Raw genomic sequence first — 12,954 nt, 5'->3', positions numbered from 1 at the left:
AAAAAAATTATTTATCAGTTCTTTGAATGACTTCCTTTGATTCTTGCATAATTCCATTGAGAGCCCTCTCACCACAGTAGCCCATGCTGGAGCACAGCACATAGATTTATGACCCATAAAAACCCCTGTAGTGCTGGAAGAGATCAATCAATCAATGGAAATTAATGCATGCAGCACTTCCGTCAATCACTCCCTCGAGGTGATCTATAAGCTACATATCCATTCTCTGTCTACTTTACGATCATTGTGATTCCACATTCCCTGACCGTATCAGATCCACAGCGTATTGAGGGTGCTGCACATACTGTATCTTGTTATTGGGTGAATGTATCTAAGACATATATTAGGGAGAGAGTTGTAAAGATCCATACATTTCTCGGTTCATTAACTGTTGAATAACCTTTTTCCTAAAAATGATAACTGTTTGTTTGCTGTATTATAATTTTTTAAACACAGCGCAATCTAATAACCAATTTCACATAGTTACATTTTATCCTTGTACTGCAGTGTTGTGTCTGTGATCTGTGGTGTGGCGGTTCTTCACCAGGTTCCGGCACTCGACTTTGCATAGTCATGCTATATTGCGTATGCATGAGGCAGTGTGCCCCCCTGCCCCGCTCAGTGGTGTGGTATCTTGCTGTACTGTATATCAGAGTGGCAGAATTTGGCTGGGGCTCCTCAGGGCTCTGGGACATCTGCAATGCAGAAGTCTATTTATAGCGGTGGAGAAAGGATGCCAGAGAAATGGAAAGAGGGAGAGAGAGAGGGAGGTGAAAGAGAGAGAGAGGGAGGTGAAAGAGAGAGAGAGAGAGAGACAGACAGACAGACAGACAGACAGAGAGCAAGAGAAAAGCTGAGAAGAGGGTGTGAAAGGGGAGCTGCTGAATGGTGGATGAGTGAAAACTCTTCTTGTACAGAAAAAGCAGGATGAGACAGATTTAGAGAAAGGGGAGAGATAGTGAGTGTCAATGACACAAAGAATAATTGAGTAATTGTACCCTCAATTTGACAATTTCCTTTTTTTCTTAATCAGCACTATGTTGCTATTGACAACTGAATAAATCCCTTGGACCCTTTGAGAAGCCAAAACACAGCACTGATCATTGGATAAAACTGCCGTGAGGCCCAGACTGAAAGACTGATAACTTGGTAACTTTGCCTAGATACAATCAGCTTCCTCTGCCACATGTGCTAATGAATTACGTAATACTTATCCTTATCACAAAGGATTTTTTTCACTGATTAGCTAGATGTCTGGGTAAACTCATTATCTTAATATAATGTATACATACATAACAGTAATAGTAGGCTATGTTATATAATTAGGTTCCTGACCCTTTCCCAAAGTCTCAGTTGACCGTACTGGAGATAAAGGGATAAGCAGTGGCAAGGTCAGAGAACTGTCTACCTGCCAGTAACCATCTTCTAATTCAGTTTCTAGTGGAAATGTCATTATTTGGCCATCAACATGGATGGAAGGAGGTGGTTGCTGAGGCCAAGATTTCCGAACTTATCGCAGCAGGTCTCGGGAGTGCACTGAGAAAAAGATGCAGTTCAATTATGTCTGCATCTCCAGAACAACAAATCTGCTGACGGCATATCTCCCCGCATCGTGCGGAACCGCAAGGCCACCAAACAAATCAAGGACGGCTCCACCACGGCACAGCCACACATCGCAGAAAGGGATTGATCACATTCCTCTCTTTTCAATAAATCTGTCTAGATACTATGCTCTGTCTTGCTATGTTTGTGTGTGTGTGTCTTCTTCCATTGTAATCCTCCTGCATAGTGATACATCCATTATTTTTACTTTAAATGAATGATTCTTGAAGAATATAACTTATAAATGCCTCATGAGCTTATTAGTTCCACTGTCGTACCATACCAGACCCCAAAATATAAACTTGTTTTATTCCAATGTTTGTAATCAAAGTAAACGTAAACACACACTATATAACCACAAAACATGGTTAAAACTATAATGTTGATATCATGACGGTCAGTCCTTGTATCTATAGCTCTGTATATGAATTTGAAAGGGATTATATTTCTCTAGGCCCATCCCTCAGCATTTTTACTAAAACTGAGGCGGGTGATCACTTTCTTAGTGTTCCAATTAAGTATTCTATCTTTAACATTTGTATTGTGTACTGTATGCATTTTCAATGCAAAATGCTTCAAATATTATAGCATTGTTTTTCGGTTTGTCCTTCTCGCTCTAAACCTGCGCCCAGTCATAAAATGTAGCTTATGTCGAATGGTTTTGATGATATGATATTATTGAAGACACTGCCGATGGTTGTAAGTGTTTGGTTAATAAATGGCTTTATTTGGCTTTGGGAGGAATACCACTGTATGAGATAGCAGCACATACAGTCACAGTAGTATAGCAGAATGAACGGTCAACGCTCCTGAACCACCTCGGAAACATGTGAAATGCAAGTGAAAACTATTTTTATTGTTTTGATCATGGTTAAGGCAATTTCTTTTTTTTTTTACACTCAACAAGCGAAATCTATCCCATGCCCAGTTTTAATGCTCCAAGAATCAGGCCATGCAGTCAATGCTTGTCGATTGATTCATTTCTCAAAGAAAGGAAAAAAGAGTGACATCTCGAACAGTTAAGGAAGGCCTTCCACAGTGTGCGGCAGTCTCAACAAAGAACATTTAACATTCTGTCAACCTATACATTTGTCCACGGTAAGTTTACAAAAATGTTGGAGAGGACAGGTCATTTTACTGCTGTATAGGATTCTAAAGTACATTGGCCGAATTCTTACAAAAAAAATCCCTGTGCTCTCCATCCATTTGTATTTTCCCATTTATTATTCTTTCCCTGAACACACTTCCTGCAACACTATTCATTTTATCCCTGTACACCATACATGTCTCTGTCTTTAACATTTACACCTATTCTTTAAGCCTTACATATCAACCCACATAGTCACTGTACCCTGACCCACAGATAGTCCTGATATGGATAGCTTGGCACCAGTCATATCAGAGCTAACTTACAATATGCTATTATGGTTCCTCTCCTGCAGCTAGGACATGTCTGCCTGGGGTATACATACTGTTGCTGTCCATCTCAGACTGCAGTGGTGGTGGTGGTAGGGGGTATATTGTGATAATAGCCCTTATCTGTGGCTCTGCACCATGTGACCAATCATGACTCCAGTGGCGTCTTGACCGGCTGCCAACTGGTTCTGCAGTCAGAGTGGAGGGCTGTCTGTCACTCACTGTCACCCCCAGCTGTCCTGTTAGAGCAGCCACAGGCCTCTTCACTGTCTGGAACAGAGCACACTGCTAAAAGGGCCCACAGGTGGTGTCTCAAATGGCATCCTATTCCCTATGTAATGCATTACTTTTGGCCAGCGCCGTATGGGCCATGATCAAAAGTAGTGCACAATATAGGGAATAGGGTGCCATTTGGGATGCAAACAACACACACTCCCCCAGTAAACAAACACGAGTCTGTGGGAAAGGAAGGGCCTAGGAAAGATATTTACCTCAGGTTTGGAGTGAGTTATCTTACTTGGAGGGCAGGGCAGGGCAGGGCATATCCATTCAGTGACAAATGAATCAATCAAGAGGGGGTATTTCTAGATCAAATATAAGGGTATAATGTGAAAGATAGTAGCATTTTAAAACTCTACATTTTTCATTCCTGAAAGGTGCCCTTCTGAAAACAGAAGAATCACTGCACAATGCACTTATCGCCTACCTTTGAAAATAGAAACCTCCCAAATAAAAGTTATGATGTCATTTCGCAGAGCTCTGACCGTCGCAGTGACAGAGAGAGGGGGGAAGGTTAATGGTGAAATGTTTAGTTTTCTGGCGATGAAAAGAAAGTGGGTCAATGGACTGAACATTCTATATATTTCACATGTGAATGAAAAAAAGAGGAGTGAGGAGCATTCAGTGTGCCAGTTTGTGTCTGCAGCTCAAAATACATTATTGCACCTACTGGAATTATCTGGATTTCTGTGTCCCCAATATTATACACTAACATTCATGAAAAGGTTTACAAAGCATTTTCTACAATGAATTTCTCTAGACATTTGCAACTTTTCTTTGTCGAAATCAAAAGCACCTTTAAAAGTTGGACTGGTAAAAGTTGATCAAGTTTTATGCTCCAGACCTCTGTGCATATAGTAGTCTGTGTTACTACCAGGATCCTATTAATACTTTCAAGATTACAACAGCTCTTCACCACATTTCATATCATTAATTAATGGCACATAAAGACAGGACGTTACTGGGCAATATTATTCCTGACTTCTTAATATGACATCATACTTGCTTTAAGGCATTCTCTTACTGACTGACTGACTGACTGACTGACTGACTGGCTTACTACCGTAATGTTGAGCACCTTCTCTCTGCTCTCTGTTCTGTGATAACCATCATCTATGGTGTAAAACTGTGACATAGGATCCCGAGCACCCTATTCAGGAAATCTAGCTACAGGTTTATCTTCTGTCAGGGTAATACACCAACAGTATGTTCCTCTCTGTGATGTGTATTTCTGTTTTCCACCACACAGCTGATTGTTGAGACCCAGAGAAACAGAGGAGAAGGTACATGTGTGTGAGGCATCTGGCGTGAGTACGGTAAGTGTGTCTGTGTGTCTGTGTGTTTCTGTGTGTGTCCTTGTGAAACAGAGATGAGGTGACGGGGAAGGGATAAGATCCATATGAGTGAATGAGTGGACTGTAGTAGTGCGAAAGGCATTGATGATCGATGACACAAGCAGTTTAGCTCTTGGTGCTCTTGCTGGGAGCACTTCCCTTCTCTCCCTTCTTCTCATCCTTCTCATCCTTGACATTCTTCTCATCTTTCTTCTTCTGATCTTCCTCCTCCTCTTCCTCCTCTTCCTCCTCATCACCGTTTCCATTCTCCTCTGCATTCTCATCTCCCTCCTCTCCTTCCTCTCCTTCCTCCTCATTCTCCTCTTCCTCTTCCTCCTTCTCTTCCTCATCCTCCTCCTCCTCTGGTTCCTCAGGCTTGGATCCCCTCATCCTGTAGGGGGCAGAGGAACCCAGGGCGTAGGAGCGGCCGGACGAATAGGAGAAGCCAGAGTAGCCTGACTGCAGGATATTTCCGCCCACTGTACTCAGACGGCATTCTTCACCTTCCAGCAGCTTCCTGAAGAGGGGATGGAGATGGAGACATAGAGAGGTTGAGGAAGAGAGAGTCAGTTTACACGTGTCAAATTCCACTGGTGTGCTGACTAAGTATTCACATTTTTTTAAAGGGGGAAAAGATGTTCATAAATCTTTCCAAGACACACTGTGGTGCATCAACATTGTGCTGACTGCTGAGCTGACTGAACTACTGACTAAATCAGAGAAAGAGGGAGTCAGCTTACAAATGTACCAAACACCGACCATTCATAATTGTCAAAGCAGTCATGTGAATGTTGTCAGTCACTCTGCTGACTTGGAATTCAAATGTGAAAAAGGTGTTTAGTATACAGGAAAGGCACTGTGGTTTGGATCAATGATATGCTTCTGATTTAACATTATCAGACATAACTTTTAGACTCAGATCAAGTGATGACTGACCTGTAAGCAGCGATCTCAATGTCCAGGGCCATTTTGACGTTCAACAGGTCCTGGTACTCACGCAAATGACGGGACATCTCACCCTTGGTGCTGCGGAGGGCAGACTCAAGCTGCTGGATGGTCTCCTGCAGGCAGATTAACATCAGGATGTATTACTAATGATAAAAACCTCACTATTCTACCTCACAATGTGCATGACCTAATACCTTTTAACATGTGTTGTGCTACAGTCTAATTACAATTCCATCACACATACCATCTGTGATATGCACCTGTTACTTAGGAGGACATGATTCTATAGAATCCACAGGGTAAAGCCTGTACTGTAGCAATTACTGTGGTATACAAAAATATTCACCCTGTCCTACTCCACGTACCTGCATCTCTCCCATCTCGTTGCTGTGGCGGTCTTCCATCTCAGCCATCTGCCTCTCCAGGGCCTCATTGTGGCCCCTGAGGGCCTCGATCTCCAGGGTACGGGCCTGCACCTGCCTGCGGTACTCATTTAGCTCCTCCCTGCTATGCTTAACTTGATCCTGGTTGCGGGCGGCCGCCTCATTCACACTGGCAAACTTGGAGCGGTACCATTCCTCCGCCTGGTTCTGGTTCTTGGCTGACAGGACCTCGTACTGGGCACGGATGTCCTTCAGGGCCACGGCCAGGTCGGGTTTACCCTCCCTCATATCCATCTCCACTGACACCTGGGACCAGGTAGGGACAGAGGGGTAAGTTAAAGGGTTGGGAATGATTACCAGGTGTTAGCACGGGGGAAAAGAATGCTTCACTGGCTGAATAGATACATCTCTAAGTTGCAGTGGAGATTTGAATATGAGAATGTTTGCTTTATTATTCGTTATTATATTAGTATTTTTGCAAAAATCCAAATGAAAATGTGAAATATCATAATAAATCCAAACCAAAATAGTTGCAACATCCAGTTTTTCTAAAAATAACCAAAATATAGGTAAAGTTTTGATAATCACTATTGAAAATGTGAAATCTTTGTCAAACAACATAGACCATTATGTGCTTGCAGTAGACACCTGGGAGCTGTGAGCCTTGTGCTAATGTGACTTTTACAGTCACGTTTACCCTTACCTTCCTACCTATCTACCTGTTCATATTACCTCACCTACCTTGTACCACTGCACATTGACTTGGTACCAGTACTCTCCTTGTATATAGCCTCGTTACTGTTATTTTATTGTGTCACTATTTCCTTTTTATTTTATTTTTTACTTGCTAAACTTTTCTTCCTTTTTAACTCTGCATTGCTGGGAAATGGTTCGTAAGGAAGAATTTCACAGTAAAATCTACACCTGTTGTATTCAGCACATGTGACAAATAAAATTTGATTTGATTTGAATACATTTGAATTGATTATCTATCCAGTGAAGTAGAATGGCGAGGGCTGATGTATCGAGCACTGAGTCAGGGCTCTGTGCACCACTATGGTGGTGCTGTCAATCGTTTATCACTTACATGGCAATTATACTGTATGTCCTGCATGGCAAAAGAAAAGCCCCATAGAGGAAACAAACAATTAATGCTCTTTCCAATGATGAAGATTCTATGCTGCATTGATTGACATGAAATTCTACATCATACTTTTTTGTTTTGTTTCAAGTCTTTAGAGTATTATCAGCTTCTCCAATGATGCATCCAAAATGCCACTGGCTTCTGGGACACTGTATAAAGCTACAATAATGCTGTTTAACTCTGACCTTGTTTAATGATTATATTATTCCAACTAATCTTGTGTGGGACAACATGAGTCAACACCATGTTGACAACATCTATGCTAGTAGTAACCTATATAACAACATTTAAAAAATTCCCAATCCTGTCAAATGAATTGACAAAGTGTGATAGTTGATCATCATGAGATTGTCTAGGTAAAATGCAACAAGGGCATGCACTGATCTATCTGTATCGAGTTTTCTGATGTTCTGAATTGACCCTGCCCTATCCCGTATCCCCCCTGCGTGATGGGACGACCACACCTAGATATTGCGCTACTATTTCTCTGCATCATCAGTGCCAGCGCCAGCACTGCTATCAACCCCAATGCTCCCCCTCTCTCCCTCCCCCTCTCTCCCTCTCTCCCTTTCCTTCTCTCTTTTTTTAGCACACTCTCTGGCGCTTGACAATGTATATCACTTTCTCACTATGCAGACTCAATTTTCAGTAGCCATATAAACCATTTCAATGATATTTTATAGTTACAAAACTTCCCTCATAGTTTCTATAGTTAGTGTCCTATGCCAGCGTTGGGTTTGGGGCACTGCAGATTAATTGGCAGACAGGGAAGGGAGTACTGCATGGTGCTGTTTTACACAGAACCGCAGTGCCGTACATTTTACTGCCACTAATCGCAGTGCGCAATGTTCACTGGCTTCAGCACCAAGGACAGAGCATGTGCTGTGACTGAACAAAGGCTGCGTTTACACAGGCAGCCCAATTCTGATATTTTTTTTCCCAGTAATTGGTCTTTTGACCAATCACATTAGATATTTTCACATCAGCGCTTTTTCAGAGCTGATCTGATTGTTCAAAAAGGCCAATTAGAGAAACAATTGTCAGAATTGGGTTGCCAGTGTAAATGCAGCCTTATTTGACTTAGTGAATGTGGATCCATAGTGTGAATGATAAGATAGCCATTTGATAACACGCTATGAACATTATTAGGTATTTGGCACTGGCTATCACCATGTCACATAAAAGTTATCAGCAATTCATAGGCTACATAGCCTAACTTTTCCCTTGGTGTGTATTTGGTGTGATATGTGCGGAGATGGGGAGATGTGGGTGACATCTGATAGGGGGTCATGAGGGGTGATGTAATGTCCCCACCTGTGTGGCTTGCAGGGAAGCCTGCAGCTCCTGCAGCTCCTCCTCGTGCACTTTCCTGAGGAAGGCGATCTCATCCAACAGCGACTCGACTTTCTTCTCCAGCTCGAGCCGGGACATCGTGGCATCATCCACGTCCTTGCGGTAGCTTATCAGGGTGCCCTCCGCCTCCTCGCGGAGCCTCGTCTCCTCGTCCAGCTTCTGCTTAACGCGGTCCAGCGTCTCATTCATCTGCACGCAGTCCAGGTGCATCTGGCTCTTCTCGTGCGTCAGTTCCTCGACGCGCGCCCTCAGCTCGCGGATCTCTTGCTCGTACAGGTCGTGCAGTCGGGAGGGCTCAGTGTGGCGCTGGCGCAGCATGGTCACCTCTGCTTCCAGCACCTTGTTTTGCTGTTCCAGGTTGTGGACCTTCTCGATGAAGGAGACGAAGCGGTCATTCAGGCCCTGGAGCTGCTCCTTCTCGTTGGTGCGGATGATTTTCATCTCGTTGGTGACGGCGGTGGACTGGTTCAGGTCCATAGAGTCGGACATGGAGGAGTGGAAGTTGCGCCCGGCGCCCACCTTGCGGTAGCCGGAGGATGTGAGCATGGATGGGGAGCCATAGTTGCGGTTTGCGCTGCTGGAGCGGAATCCGCTGGACAGGCGAGAGGGGCTGCTGCCTACGGTCATGCGGCCGGAGTTCCGGGGCGCATCCCCGAATATCTTCCGATAGGAACTGCTGGAGTAGACGTCGCCGGAGTAGCTCATGTTTGCAGTTGGAGAAGTGGAATGCTAGTTATACCTTTGTTGCTTGCGAAGTCCTTTTGTGCGATTGTGTGTGGAGTGTGGGAGTGTGGGTGGGAGAGAGAAAGAGAGACGCAATTCATGTCTGGCCAAGACAGGTGCTTTTATAGTGATGGAGCTCCAGCATCATTTGACGCACGGCGGCAGTAGAGACAGGGAAACCTGCAAGCTCCTGCAAAAATATATATTCTCAGGGGAACACGAATTCACTCATGCTGCTCCTTGTATTTTGGCAACTCATTCTTTTCTTGAAAAAAATGTAATCCGCGCTGTACAGATAAGACAGTATAGACGTATGGTCAAGGAAAGCACATCAAACTACGACTTATATAGGGGACGGATAAACTGTAAATAATAATGAGGTCAATAAATAAGAATACTAACAACAATAGTAGGCCTACTAATATCCTAATGATAATGATGATATATAGTGATAGAAGTAAAACACGACTTCACTCTTATATGCTGATATTGAGGCCAACATGGCACAGAATTTGCCTAATTAACACATCCTAGTCAATTTTGTATATCGTTTTGTGAAACTAGTTACATGTGCAGGTTATCCCATCCCACTAAACAATGTCATTGCAGTTTTGCACTGCGGTTGCAACCGTTCAGGCAGCATGGGATCGGTGCATGTGAAGTGTGGGCCAAGAGTCCGGAGTGAGGGTGTCTAAACAAGATTGCTGTATTGCAGCTTGGAGCCATGCACCCCTCACGCCCAACCACCGCAGTGTCTGAGTACAGGCAGGATGAGGCACAGAGACACAAAGGCCAATTTACATCACCCCACATGCGCACGTCTCAAATAACATCAGTGCATGTCGCTTACTAGCCTAACACCTATACACAAGTTTAGCCTTCATTGAAAACATAAGCCTGTGAAATAGGCCCAGCATATATTTTTCAGCGTCCCAGACCGCTTTGGGGTGATGATTCAGCATATTAGAGAACGTTATTGGTGGTGCTGCGCTGTCTTCTCCTCTCGCCTCGCGCAGCTGGAGCTGGCCTTGGTCCTGATCCAGGACACCGACCACGCCCCTATGGAGGACACCCACGCGCGCTCCTGCGCCCAGAGCTGTCAGGGGACTGCAGCTTTTCTACGGTTTGATCAGCACTTCTAAACACCAGTGTAGATGTAGATCAGAACAAGCATCGTAATGCTCTGTACACAGCCGCAGTCTAGCCTATAATTGTAATTTGATCAGGCACCAAGCCTTGCAGTCGTATTTTTGTCTACTCGAGGAATTGTCTCATAATGATTTGAGACCATTTGGACTCGTGTACAGCCGTGGTAGGCAAATGCACATTACAAGCTCACCTTTGAAAACAGCTATACCTATAGCTATATTACCCCATATAGTAAACATTCAACACATTTTGAATATGCATTCACAATCACTTTTGCATTTGAAAGTATTCAGGAATATATTTACATTTCACACGTTCTAAACTAGCTGTTTAGTAAATGTTACTGTTGATGGGTCAGCCTTGCCCTTGAAGATTCATGAGATATTGATCTCTTGATCTAGTCCTATATGCTTTTCTAAGATTGCAGCAGATAGTAATTTGGGGTATGTCTGACCAAGGGCATGTCATGATGGTCAAGGTATTCCCTAATCACATTTTATCCATGTCACTGAGGCTTTACATATGTGTCAAGTTTTATTGTCACATGCATAGGATACAGCAGGTGTAAACAGTGGCAACCTGTCATTCAAGGCAGGTGGGGCAGGCTTGCCTGTCTTGCCAGTTATTTTGGCATTAATACGTGTCACATATCAGTTTGCAAACAATGTAAATAAAATATATATCATTAAGTTAATAAAGCTGCATACAAATATGGTCTCTTTTTTGTTTTCTTGAGTTAGGCAGCTCCAAAATGCAGGTGTTTCAGCCTAGCTCGGTGCTTTCTGTGGTGGTGGTGGGGCAAGCCAGCAGAAAATATGGAGCTTTGCGTTGTGATTGGCTCAGTGTTCTGTCACTCATGGGGACACTATGTCACCGCCAAGTCTAAGGGTAGAGCTAGATAATTCTAGCCCCTTGGGTGCGGCCATAGAGTTACACTAGAAGTGCCCAGCCAAGAAGGCTCAAGGTCATTGGCCACAGATAAAATGACGTCAAATCACATATGTACAGTAGCTATGACTGGACTGATCATGTCAACATCATACTTTCAAAATCTTAGCTAGCAGTGATCAACATGAATCAAGTCGACAATCTACTGGCAAATCATTTTTTATCCTTGTCATAGGAAGAGAAATAATGAATAGAAATTAAAGGTAAAATATATCGATGCTCATCGGCCATTGGACATAAACATTACACAACAAGTTGGAAATCACAAATTCAACAATGAGTGGTTTGGGAAATACGTTTTGAACGGTCATCAAACTCGGAATTGTAAATCCGTCCTCTTTCTAGAACTAGATCAATGACATCATCATGATTCAACCTAGTTTTTTGTGAGTTCTCAGTTGTTTTGAAAGCACCATAAATACAGAGAATGCCAGACTTTGATGACACAATTTGCCTACGAAGGACCGCCGTGCCACCTTCCTGTTCAAGTGAGCACAGCACAACAAGGTGAGTCCAAAAATGATTTGTGTGCCGCTGCATAAACGATGTAACATGCCAGAGAGACATGTATACTATAACTAAGAAAGTAATACCAAGTGTATGTTGTGTAGTAAGATGTTAGTAGCCCATGTGCCTCACCCTGATAATTTGGTCTATTTACCCCTATTAATTTCGCCTACTGTTCTGACTTGGTGGTGCACATGTAGCCTATGACCTGTTTTAGAGAAATGTAATCATAGAATATTGTAAGAGCTTTCATTGTCTGCTTATATGCTCCATTTATGTATACTACAGTTCTTACTTGGTGTACAGGGAGAACACTGTAAGAATGGCCCATGTTCTGAATTCTGTCGCTGTACATTTTAAAAGTGCTAAACAAATAGTTATATTGACCATGTCCACCCTAGCTCGCTCATTAATGTCTTAATCAAATTTACGGATTGCCTCTTATCCGCTTCCGTCCCCTTATGCCATAGTTTGTACATCTCAATTGTCATTAGAAACCACATTTGTTTAAGCAAGTCAGCCATATCAGGTATGTTTTTTTAAAAGGCAGTAAATGAGGCTGAATGAACTGTTTCGCTGCCAGACAAGGCTCCGCTGATAGCCAGGTGTAGCAGTGGTAAGATGTTGGGACTCTGCTGTTGGGACACCTTTATGTAGGCCCTAACAGTTTGGGCACCGTTTCTCACCGTTATAGTGCAATTACTGTATTGTTTAGCGTTGTGTAGTGTAGTGGCTTTGCTGGCATGCATCCCACATTAATTTTTTCAAAAAAAATTCCCTCCCAAGATTTATTTACATGCTAAAATCGCCACTGGGTGTAAAACAGCACAGTGAAACGCTTAACTTGCAAGCCACAAATGGAACCACAAATTCAAATTGCACCAGCAAATTACGGTTATTATCTGAACAGAAAATAAAATACCATTGAAAAAAGAGAAAAATATTTACACTGTAGATGCTTTGTTTACCGTGATGTAATAGTATTAATGGTAAAGTAAGTTAATGCCATTAATTTCCCAGATTCCCATTTTAACCACAAGGGGGCAGAACATGCTCAGTAATGTTCAACATCTCCACTTTGCCTTGAGAGATACAGGCCAAGTAAACAATGTGCTAACCTTCTCATCTCTAGTTCTACACTGATCCAAAACCATCAGCAGCCAGACAG

The 12,954-nt window shown here is 43.0% G+C and overlaps 1 protein-coding gene across 1 annotated transcript; it reads right to left on the bottom strand.

Moving 5' to 3' along the window:
• Positions 1 to 2,308: 2,308 nt before the first annotated feature.
• On the bottom strand, positions 2,309 to 12,699 carry neff1 (neuronal intermediate filament family member 1). The gene is made up of 4 exons (XM_021621934.3): positions 8,421 to 12,699; positions 5,945 to 6,268; positions 5,568 to 5,692; positions 2,309 to 5,148 (listed from the first exon to the last, which is right to left on the bottom strand). Exons 1-4 carry the CDS (start codon positions 9,162 to 9,164, stop codon positions 4,758 to 4,760), a joined length of 1,584 nt encoding a protein of 527 aa, XP_021477609.2. The 5' UTR covers positions 9,165 to 12,699; the 3' UTR covers positions 2,309 to 4,757.
• Between the last annotated feature and the right edge of the window lie 255 nt (positions 12,700 to 12,954).

Source organism: Oncorhynchus mykiss, chromosome 11, assembly GCF_057628025.1.
Source record: "Oncorhynchus mykiss isolate SJ-2025 chromosome 11, ASM5762802v1, whole genome shotgun sequence".
Taxonomy (NCBI): domain Eukaryota; kingdom Metazoa; phylum Chordata; class Actinopteri; order Salmoniformes; family Salmonidae; genus Oncorhynchus; species Oncorhynchus mykiss.
This window is presented reverse-complemented; position numbering and strand designations above follow the sequence as displayed.